The sequence below is a fragment of the Myotis brandtii genome, unplaced genomic scaffold, assembly GCF_000412655.1.
Source record: "Myotis brandtii unplaced genomic scaffold, ASM41265v1 scaffold61, whole genome shotgun sequence".
Taxonomy (NCBI): Eukaryota; Metazoa; Chordata; class Mammalia; order Chiroptera; family Vespertilionidae; genus Myotis; species Myotis brandtii.
In genome coordinates this window covers 1,907,081-1,918,937 of record NW_005370318.1, presented here as the reverse complement: position 1 = coordinate 1,918,937, position 11,857 = coordinate 1,907,081, and the positions used below count along the sequence as shown (strand labels likewise).

Here is an 11,857-nt window from a genome sequence, read left to right as displayed (position 1 = left end):
CCGGCGCAGGCCGGCGCGGCGAGCAGCAACCATGTCGGTATTTGGGAAGCTGTTCGGGGCGGGAGGGGGGAAGGCTGGCAAGGGCGGCCCGACCCCCCAGGAGGCCATCCAGAGGCTGCGGGACACGGAGGAGATGCTAAGTAAAAAGCAAGAATTTCTGGAGAAGAAGATCGAGCAGGAGCTGACGGCCGCCAAGAAGCACGGCACCAAAAACAAGCGTGGTGAGTCAGCCCGGCTCCGGTAGACTCCCCTCAGTTCCCGGGCCCGGACTCCACCTTCGTCAGACGCGCACCAGGATCTGCTCGGATCCTGGAATCTCCCGGGTCAGACTCCCTTCCGTGTCTCCCCGAGCATCAGGCTCTCATTCCAAGCCCTCTCCCCCCAGGCCCCTCCAGACCCTGTTTTCACAACACTTTACTTCTCCCTCACTCTTTTCGTTTCTCTTCCGCCTTTTCCTCCTCCCTCTGGCCTGCCCTCACCCACCCTTCCCGGGAACTGCCGATTCCCTAACACTTGTCCTTTCCTGGTCCTTCCCCTGCCCCTCTGTGGAGTCCATGAGCTGCCCTTGGCTCTTTCCACCCTCTGACTCAGAATTATCCTTGAGAAGCCGCCTTGACGGAGAGGAGCGGGGCCTGGGGGAGAGGAGACCCCTGGCTCCGGCTCTGTTCGCCGGCTGAGTGGACTTGAGCAAGTTACTTTTCCTCTTGTCTCAGTTTGCCCCATCCGTCAGCCAAGGTTTTGCCTCCGTGAGGCCTAAGGTGCTTTCCAGCTCTGCGATTCGCTTCTTGGTGCTTCGGAGCCAGGTCTTCCCAGAGTTTCACGGAGGCCCAGCCTGCACCCCGTGACTCACCGCTTCCCCATCCCTCTAGACCAGAAATACCGATTCCAGTCCTCCATTGGCCAGGACTCCTCCCCAGTCCCCACTGCTGTGGTTAAGGGCAGGGAGACTGAACCTTGAGGCACTTTACTTGTATGGCTTTCTGGGTAAGAGCTTTATATTCTCTTTTGTATTTGCTTTATATTCTTAAGTTAAGGTGAATGTGAAAATGCTTTAATAATTGTAAAGCAATTTAGACATTTAATTTTTCTTGTTATGGCCATATGAGAGTGAACCGTACATAGTCTGAGACCCTTCCCCTAAGAGGGGGCAAAGGTGAGAGGGGTTGAGAAGCTCTAAGTTACTTAACTTGAACTCTGGTAGTCCCTAGCCCTGTGACCTTGAACTAGTTAATTTACCTTTCCGTCAGGGAAGATTATGGATTTACAGTGCCCAGCACATAGTAAGGGCTAAATACAAGTTTCCTTCGTTTTAACATAAGAACAAAGTAGCCCATCCTGAGGATGTTCCTTTGTCAATAGTCTACAATTCTTTTGGAATTTTGTGTGCTTTCATAGGGTGAACAAAACACAGCTTCCACTCTAATGAGGGAGAAGACAGAGACAGGAAAATAAATCAAGAAAATATTGTCTTGTTGTGATGTGTAGGGAAAAAGTAACTGGTGGGGAGTGATGGGGTGGAAATGGGTGTCACTTTACATAGAGTGGTCAGGGAAGTCCTCTTTGAAAAGGTAAATTTGTTCTTGAGAAGGATCCAGCTCTGGAAAAATCTAGGGGAGGGGCCTTTGGGCCCGGAGAACAGCATAGGAAAAGGCCCAGAGGTTGGCCTGTTTTAAGAAACACAAGACCTCGGTTTCTAGAATGTAGTGATTGAAGGGGGGAGTGGTGTGAAATAAGGGGTGGGGGGTAGACGGACCTTGAACTTCCTGGTAAAGAGTTTGGAAAGAGTTTATTTCAAGTGATGGAAAGCTGTTGGCGGGTGTTATGCATGTCCTAATTGTCCTAATTATTGATAATGGCTTTAAAAACACCATCTGGCTGCTCTTTGGAAAATAGACTGGTGGAGGGAGTGAGGGTGGGAGCAGGGAGACCCGTGAGAAGGCAGTTGCAGTCATCTGTCTGTGGCCTAGACTCCAGTTGCAGCTCTGGAGATGGGGAGCAGGGTCAGATTTTGCTGTCTCTAGCTTTTTTTGGGGGATGACTCTCAGTCAGGAAGGTCCTCTGTTGTTCATGGTAATTAGAGTCACTGTTTTTACTGGTCTGCATTTGGGAATGCTTGCTTCAGGGTGGTCAAGGAGGGCGTCATTTTACGCCATCTCCCATCAAAGTGCAATTCTCCAGTGGTCTTTTGGAAGCTACTAGTTTAGTTTCTGCAGTTTTAGAGGTGATTGAATTGGCTTTCAGGAGGCTTGGAGGGAGGCTTCCAGCAGACTATGGAGTACCAATCTCAGTTGTAATAACTTTGCTGAAAGCAGTCTATCTTGAGTTTTCCTGAGAGGACAGGAGCGACTGCCCTTCTTTATAGCGTCCTCTGGGGGAAAGATCATATCTGGGTCATCTGTCTGTGGCCTAGACTCCAGTTGCAGCTCTGGAGATGGGGAGCAGGGTCAGATTTTGCTGTCTCTAGCTTTTTTTGGGGGATGACTCTCAGTCAGGAAGGTCCTCTGTTGTTCATGGTAATTAGAGTCACTGTTTTTACTGGTCTGCGTTTGGGAATGCTTTGCTTGTTTCAGGGTGGTCGAGGAGGGCGTCATTTTACGCCATCTCCCATCAAAGTGCAATTCTCCAGTGGTCTTTTGGTCTGAAGCTACTAGTTTAGTTTCTGCAGTTTTAGAGGTGATTGAATTGGCTTTCAAGAGGCTTGGAGGGAGGTCATATCTGCTTATTGGGATAGTGCTGTGAGGTGTTAACGCCACCACATACCGCTCATTTAGTCACTTATTGACTTGATACTGTGCTGGGACCTAGAGAAACAGAGATGAAAATACATTGTGCCTGCCCTCCAGGGACTCAGGATTGGAAGTGTGTAGTTTTGTTTTGTTTGAGTTTGTGTGAGTTATGTGTGTGTGACAGAGAGAGAGAGAGAGAGAGAGAGAGAGAGAGAGAGAGAGAGAAGGAAAGAAACATACTTGTCAGTGCTGAAACATGAGTACATGAGTGTGTACGTATTTGGGGCCAAGGCTAAAGAGGAGAAGGTTCCTGTCTGGAGGCGAAGGGCAAAAAGGCTTTGCAGAAGAGGGAGATGTGTGGTGGGTCAGCAAAGAATTTGGGGAGCTGTGAGAGTGTGGCGGGACAACAAATAGGTAACACAGGAGTGGCCTGTGGCCTTCAGACTTTAACCTGGAGATGGTGAGGAGCCACTGCCTGTCTTAAACCAGAATATACAGATCAGCTTGGATTTTTGAAAGAACATTCCAGCAGCAGCATAAAGGAAAGAGTGTAGACCAACCAGGAAAGAACTGGAGGCAGGGATCCAGTAACAGGTAAGGGTAGAATCTCATAGATATGGATTTGAGCCGTAGCTTTGTCACTAGCTGTGTGCACCTTGGGTAGGTTGCTCTGCACCTCAGATTCATCTATAAATAAGGGTAGTAGTTATTTACCTTATTGGATTAAATTATGTTATGCATGCAAAGCTCTTAATACAAAGCCTGACATATGATAAGTGATCAATAACTGCTTGCCATTATTATTATTACAAGACTTGTACTTATTCAGGTAGGAACAAAGTGCCTAGTGTAGAAGCATGGAAAACTAGACAAGAAGTAATAATGACAGAGACTTTTTTGAAGGACAATCAGAAGAGACTTGGTGATGGATTAGAACTGTGCGCAGGATGAAGGAGAGAGAGTTGAGGACAATTCCCAAGTTTAGAGCTTAGACAGTGATTAGGGGGTGATGCCATTAACCAAGTTGGGAAGCATAGGGGAGGAGCAGTACTTCATAATAGTATAGTTCTTTGAAGTTTGTAAAAGTCCTTTTTTCATATGAGTCTTACAGCATCCACTGGGACTGTGAGTTCTATGAGGCATGAATGTTTATCACAGCTAGCATAGTGCCTGGCATGTCATTAATGCTTAATATTTATTAAATTAATTAAAACAATCTTGTGAGTGTGTTCTCTTGTTATTCCCATTGTATAGAGAGGAAAATGAGGCTGGAGACAGGAAGTAATGACTCAGAGACTAGTTCTTCTGGTGGCTGTGAGCATCTTGTGTTCTATTTACTCTCATGATGGCTGAAGGCGTCATCATGACCTTTGTCATTGCTCAGATCACTAAACGCCCTCCTGTGCAAGGTGTGGTGCTGAGTGGGAGAAAAAAAAGTTCAGTAGGATCAGGCCCTGCCCTGTGGAGTTTATAGCCAAATGTGGATGGTATCTTTGTGGCATACACATTAGAAAGATGATAGATTGTCCTTTGAAACAAACCTCTGAAGCTCAAGTAGATTATTTGCAGTGTGCAGGTGTGTTCCAGGCACTGGTTTCAGTTAAAAGCTTAGAGCAAAATTTGGATTGAATATTTTTTCCAAATTTCTTTTCCTTGCCCTTAGTCATGCATTCATTCATTAAGCATGTGGTAGGCTCTTAAACTGTGTCCTAGGCCACATACTCAGTGCTGGGAGCTCAGTACTAGGAATGTGTAGAGACACTAGACATGATCCCTGTCATCCAGGAGACTTAAGTATCATCACTTTCCTTTTCTACAAAGTGGAAATTATATACATCTCACATGACCATATGGTGAGGATTAGCTAAGATAACGTATGAAAGAGTGTAGCACATTGTGGATATTAAGAAAGTATACTTTCCTTTTTGTTAATCAGACTTCTTTGGTTTGATGATCAAAATGGAAAAGTTCGCCCTAACCGGTTTGGCTCAGTGGATAGAGCGTCGACCTGCGGACTGAGGGGTCCCAGGTTCGATTCCGGTCAAGGGCATGTACCTTGGTTGCGGGCACATTCCCAATAGGGGGTGTGCAGGAGGCAGCTGATCGATGTTTCTCTCTCATCGATGTTTCTAACTCTCTATCCCTCTCCCTTCCTCTCTGTAAAAAATCAATAAAATATATTTTAAAAAAATGGAAAAGTTCTTTCACTGAGAACTAGATGGAAACCAGGATTGCAGTCTAAGTGAAATGATAAAATCACTGAAACTTAGGTCTCTTTTGGTACCTTTCTAAACAGTGTCCTGTTGGTTTTCTTCCTAAGAAGGTTGGTCAGATATCTGAGATTCTTTTCTTTTTAAGGCACTGTAACTAGTTATGAAGTATCTACCCTAGGTGGTTCAGATTTTCCTTTTGTCCTGTTTTACTAAAGATGAAAACAGTTTATAGAAAGGATCATTTAGTTTAACAAGAAAATTGTATGAGATTGGGAAATGGAGACTGGGTATCTCAAACACACTACAATGGTACATTTCTTTTGGATTTATGGATGGAAATCAGTTCATTTACAGGTTAATTTAGGTTCAGCTGGAAATGTCTTGATCGATGCAGAGAGGCCAGGAGCTCATGGAAATATGTCTTCATTAAGTCTGCGTATTGCTGGAGCCAGGTGGTGCTCTCATGTTTAGTAATGTTGCTGTAAAACATTAGCATGTGGGAAGATATCTTAAGTTAAATTTATAGTGAATGTGGCTTTTGGTTCTCTGGAATCAAGGTATCAGGTTGAAAATCACAGCATCTTTTTTTTTTTTACTTCAATAGTCAAACATTTTATTGAGCTCTAAAACTCTCCAATAAATTCATTAAAAATTTTTTTTTATTGATTAAGGTATTACATATGTGTCCTTATCCCCCCCCTTGCCCCCCTCCCCCCACTCATGCCCTCACTCCCCTGGTGTCTGTGTCCACTGGTTATGCTTATATGCATGCATACAAGTCCTTTGGTTGCTCTCTCCCCCTTACCTCCACCCTCCCTCTGAGGTTTGACCATCTGATCAATGCTTCTCTGTCTCTGGATTGTTTTTGTTCATCAGTTTATGTTGTTCATTATATTCCACAAATGAGTGAGATTATGTTATATTTGTCTTTCTCCGACTGGCTTATTTTGCTTAGCATAATGCTCTCCAGGTCCATCCATGCTGTTGCAAATGGTAGGAGTTCCTTCCTTTTTTTTTTAGTTCCTTCCTTTTTATAGCAGTGTAGTATTCCATTGTGTAGATGTACCACTGTTTTTTAATCCACTCATCTGCTGATGGGCACTTAGGGTGTGTCCAAATCTTAGCTATTGTAAATTGTGCTGCTATGAACATAGGGGCGCATATATCATTTCTGATTGGTGTTTCTAGTTTCTTGGGATATATTCCTAGAAGGGGGATCACTGGGTCAAATGGGAGTCCCATTTTTAGTTTTTTGAGGAAACTCCATACTGTTCTCCACAGTGGTTGCACCAGTCTGCATTCCCACCAGCAGTGAAGGGTTCCTTTTTCTCCGCATCCTTGCCAGCACTTGTTGTTTGTTGATTTGTTGATGATAGCCATTCTGACAGGTGGAAAATCACAGCATCTTAAATGGTGGATGTGCCAATAGGATCTCCTCTCCCAGAAGCCCAGGGATGGAAAACCTGAAACCCACCTGGGGAACTGAGCAGTGGGAATTTCCCTTGGTGACACTTGAGTTTTTTGTTTCAAGAAATGGTTGGCTAGATTGGGTTTGGTTTACTTCTTAAGACAGATGGAATGTCAGAGAGGCCTTATGTGTTGGCTGTCCAAACATGCTGGCGCCTTTGATTCAAATGACAATTTTTTTTTTTTGTGCCTCATTTGGCAGGGAGATTAAATATTTTTAAAGTGCCTGCCAGTGGGTTTATAATGTGATTTAAAATTCAAGATAGATTTTGTTTAGAAGTTTAGCTAAATGTGAGGATCTTTGAGTTGGACTGTTATATTCAGGGAACTTTTAAGTGTGGAGAATGAGGCCTGTGAGCATGTGTGTGAGCGTACCTCTCTGAGGCAGAAAGCCAGGAGCGGCTTTGTTTACAATGGTCCAGAGCCCTGGAATGGAGCCGCGGCCCACTAGGAGGAGGGATGGAGCCCTTGGGGCCTTAGGAGTTCTTTTGCGTATGAAGGGTTTATGAAAACAGTCCTCTTGCCCAAGATTGTTTTGTGCTATACCACTGTCTTTTATTTTTTAATTTTTAAAATATACTTTTATTGATTTCAAAGAGGAAGGGAGAGGGAGAGAGAGATAGAAACATCAGTGATGAGAGAAATCACCAATCGGCTGCCTCCTGCACACTCCCAACTGGGGATTGAGCCCGCAACCCGGGCATGTGCCCCCAACCGGACTCGAACCTGAGACCCTTCAATCCGCAGGCCAACGCTCTATCCACTGGTCCAAACTGGCTAGGACTATACCACTGTCCTTTAAAAAGTGAGACAGAGGATATTTAAACAAAACAACTTTATATTACTCATTTTGAGGGTGGATGGCTATCTTTAGAAGAAAAATTTAAGCATCATAATAGGAAACAAGCTACAGTCCTAGTTGGATATAGTACTACCCTGTTTTTAAGGTATTTGTCTCAAGTCAGCAGATGTTTATTGAGTTCTTTCTAGGAGGGAGGCAGCATAATGTATGGTGTAGGCAAATATTTCTCCATTTGAATGCCAGCTTAACCACCCACGAACAGTACCTTGGCAGTTATTTACTCTGAGTCTCAATTTTCCCATCTATAAAAAGGAATAACAATAATTCTTAGGGTTCTTATAAGGATATGGAATAAGTTGATATACATAAAGTGCCTAGCAGAGTGCCTGGCACAAAGGAGGGACATAAATGTCCTTGGTTTCCCAGGTATAGTCTTAGGCACAAAGGGGATATAAAGATGGCTGAGACCCTACTTCTCCCTATAAGGCAGCGGTTCTCAACCTGTGGGTCGCGACCCCTTTGGGGGTCGAACAGCCCTTTCACAGGGGTTGCCTAAGACCATCGGAAAACACATATATAATTACATATTGTTTTTGTGATTAATCACTATGCTTTAATTATGTTCAATTTGTAACAATGAAATTGGGGGTCACCACAACATGAGGAACTGTATTAAAGGGTCGCGGCATTAGGAAGGTTGAGAACCACTGCTATAAGGGCTCACAATTCAGTGAAGAACACACACACGTACAAGTAACTGGTAAAAGGCAAGTTGTGGTAAGTGTATAAATGAAATGTTAGAGGAAAACGCAGCAGGAAGAGATTAATTCATCTCTGAGGGTTGGCAAGTTCATCTCACCCAGCCACCCATCCATTGCCCAAATTCCCTTTGCAGTATTCCTGCCAAGGGATTAACCTCTGATTGAACCTCTCTGCTGATGGGATTTATATTAGATGCTCTATCCTCCTACACTACAGCATAGTCTGTCTTTGGACACTCTGACTATAAAATCGCCTTTCTTATTTGGAACAGATCTGTCTTCCTGTAGTGCCTACCTCCAATTCAGATTGGGGTGGTAGCTCCATAGAAGCAGCTTGGGAGGTGGCGAGAAGGTGGGATCTGGAGTTAGAAGCATGGAGGGGGCAATTCTGAGCTCTGACATAGACAGTGTTGGGAAAGAGGGTGCTCATTCTGCTTCTTGGGACCTCAGAACAGGTCTAATACTCCTTTGACAGGAATGATCAGGGAAGATGGTGCTTATGTCTCAAGCCTGCACTTCCCTAGGACAGATCTTCTCTCTTGCATTGACTACTCTGTTGCCTGGTGTTTCTGTTCTTTCCTTGTTATCCTCCCCTGGATATTCTCCTGCTCATCATTGTTGCTTTTAAGGTGTAGAGTGAATACTCTGAATATTCCAGCCAAGGTCTGAACAGCATAGCCCAGAACACGCAGGTCTAGCCATTTGTTTAGGATTTAATTTGGTTCTGTGTAATTCCCATATCACTGAGACAGTTGTTGTTTTTCTTTTGAAAAGCAGTTACACTTTGCTGTGGCCTTTTATTAGTAAAGGAATGAGTATCTAGCAACCCCTAAAGTTTGTTTGGTTCTTCTTCAGGAGTCTTAGCTGAAAGATTGAAGGATTGAAGTTTGTTTTTGTTTTTTTAAAAATATATTTTATTGATTTTTTTTTACAGAGAGGAAGGGAGAGGGATAGAGAGTTAGAAACATCGATGAGAGAGAAACATCGATCAGCTGCCTCCTGCACACTCCCTACTGGGGATGTGCCCGCAACCAAGGTACATGCCCCCGACCGGAATCGAACCTGGGACCCTTGAGTCCGCAGGCTAACGCTCCATCCACTGAGCCAAACTGGCCAGGGCAGGATTGAAGTTCTTAACAAGAGCAGCTGGCTGGTTTTGATTCTCCCGTAGCTGATATTTCTAGCTCTATCTCCTCCTTCTTCCTTACAGGGCAAAGCTGGCTGGAAGGCTTATTTGAGGAATTCACAAAAACTATACATCTCTGTGGTTGTGACTGTTTAGCTCAAAAGGTTAGTGGTATGGGATGGGATGGGATGGGATGGGATGGTAGAAAAGGCGTTGGGTTGGGATCAGAAGACCTGAGTTTACATTTCACCTCTGCTACTTACTACTTTTGTGATCTGGGGCAAGTCTCATATTTCTGAGCACCAGCTTCTTCGACTGCAAAAACAGGATACTGTACAACTTTGCTACTCAAAGTGTGGTCTGTGGGAGCATTTGGGAAGTTGTTAGAAATGCATAACTTCAGGCCCCCCAAGACCTTCTGAAGCAGAACCTACATTTTTATGAGATTCCCCAGGTCTTTGTATGCACATTAAAGTTTGAGAGACACTTCTTTATAGTTATTGTAGGGATTAAGTGAGAATGTTGGGCATTTTTCACAGGACCAGGCCAGTATTCATTCCTGGACAGTGAAGATGCTGTCTCCCTGATCAATTTGCTCACTTTTTCTTGCTGCTCAAAGACTAACTCTTATTCAGCTCACCTTATTCCCAAATACCTTCAGTTACCTCAAAATCTGATGAGGCCTTGGAAGATAGACTATTTAGTAGAAGTTCATCTTCCCCTTCTTGAAAAAAAACTTGAAGCAAATGTCCTGCTGATTGGGTAACAGCCTACTTCATGAAAGACGACAGTCATTTGGGTAACTGGCAGACATTCAGTTATGTGTTCTGTCATGAAGATCCACTGGCAACCCCAGTAGTAAGTTAGAGAAAGTTCCCATCCTCAGGGAGCACTACTGCCTGGTGGGGGGGAACCAGTTAGTAAAGAAAGAATTTCCAACTAGCAAGGCTTATGTTGAATGTCTTAAGAACCACAGGGGTAGGGGCTAGGAAATGCCTTTTTAAAAGTTATATCTTTTTCTACTAGAAATTATTTTTAAAATACATTTTTATTGATTTTAGAGAGGAAGGGAGAGGCAAAGAGAGAGAGAAACATCAACGATGTGAGAGAATCACTGCTGCCTCCTGCACGCCCCACACTGGGAATCGTGCCCTGACTGGGAATTGAACCACAACCTCCTGGTTCCTAGGTCAGCCAGGCACCAGAAATGATTTTTTGAAGAGTTCTAATTTCCTTGTTTAATGGCTTTTTCCTAGTCTGTTTATATGATATTGCTACTGTTCTGCTATACCAGGTTTTCTACAGCAGGAGGGACAGGTGTTCTGTTGAGTGCCTGTTCTGTTATAGGAGCCATCTGAGATGCCATGTGGATTTCCTGGCCCAATGGGTCCTACAGCGAACAGATCTATGGCTCTCTCTCTAAGAGAAAAAAGTTATCACAAATAGCTTCTCAGATAGGGGAGAGAAGTTAGGTGGGATGATGAAGCAGGACATTCCATCATTAAACTTGCCCTCTTCAATTCCATAAGATGACATTTTTTTCTGGATTTTGGGGTGATAGTGAATTTTTGAGCAGGGATTCCTAATTGGGTTAAAATCCAGCAAAGTGCATTGTCTTCTTTTCAGCCTTGAACCAAAAAAAATAACATGTTCCCACCCCCCAATAACACAAGCAAACAGGCGGTAAGCACCAGGTTGCTCAGGGGGCTTGGCCTGGGGCTTGGCACAGACTGCTGAGGACATCTCCTCCCATTGAACACTCAGGGCAGTTGAATTTGCTGAGCTAGGAGGCTCTGAGTCCCAAAGCAGGCCCAGGTGTGAGGCCCTGCCTTACAACCATGTTCTCAGGAGGCTCTTGGTATGGGAATAAACCCAGGATAGGAGTAATTAAAGTCCAAAGTTGGCTGTAAGTACCACCCACAGGAGCACCCTAAATGGAGCTTGGTGGAGATTTGAAGGAGGGAGCAATTGCCACAGTTTAGGGTTGGGGGTGACAATGTGATTCTTTCCATTAGTCCTTAAAGAAGTAGGCAGTCGTGGGGTGAGGTGGAGGTTGGGTGTAAATACTCATGTGGGTATGTGACATCACCTCAGATCTAGAGTTACAACTGGAAATTGCAAAAGAACATTGCTTTCATCTAGCTGTGTTGCATAAAGAATAGTGTATTTGAGAAAAGGAAACTAAGATTTTGAAACAGATTGGATATTGTGTACTGTTTAGTGACTCTGATGTTGAGATTCCAATTTATTTATTTATTTTTTGGTCTTAGTGCTGCATAGATAGAAATTCACATTTCATTTCAGATGGTCCATTTTTAAAGAAGGTAGCTAGAAACTTGCTTCATATACTTGATTGATAAGTATATGTTATCTTGAGCTGTGTGCCAGATACTGTGCTAGTTTACCGGGTAAATGCAGATGAAGACAGGTCATTGCCTCTGAGATGCTCATATAGAGTGACAGACAAGTAAACATATGTAATCAGGATACAGTGTAATCTGTTCTAGAAGCATATTAAGAATTCAGAGCATAGGCTATACAGTGGAGTGTGTGTATTGTTTAAATCTGTGTTTTAGTAAATAGGTATTTTGGAGAGTTCTAGAATATTAGAGCAGAAGGGAGCTCAAAATGTATGAATGCTTGAAGTTGATTTAATAGGAAATGTTTTTGAGAAAGAAAAACCAGGAACATGGAAATACATGCAGTACTTTGTTTTTTATTTTTATTTATTTATTTTTAAATATGTTTTTGTGCTTTGTTTT

General features: G+C 43.6%; 1 protein-coding gene across 1 annotated transcript in view; it reads left to right on the top strand.

Annotated features, from left to right (window-relative positions):
* The first annotated feature begins 6 nt into the window (after window positions 1–6).
* Window positions 7–11,857, top strand: part of CHMP4B (charged multivesicular body protein 4B) — a 38,880-nt gene continuing 27,029 nt past the window's right edge. Inside the window, exon 1 of the mRNA XM_005879793.2 lies at window positions 7–221. Within this exon, the coding sequence (XP_005879855.1) occupies window positions 32–221 (190 nt within the window). The 5' untranslated portion in view covers window positions 7–31. The remainder of the gene's footprint in view (window positions 222–11,857) is intronic.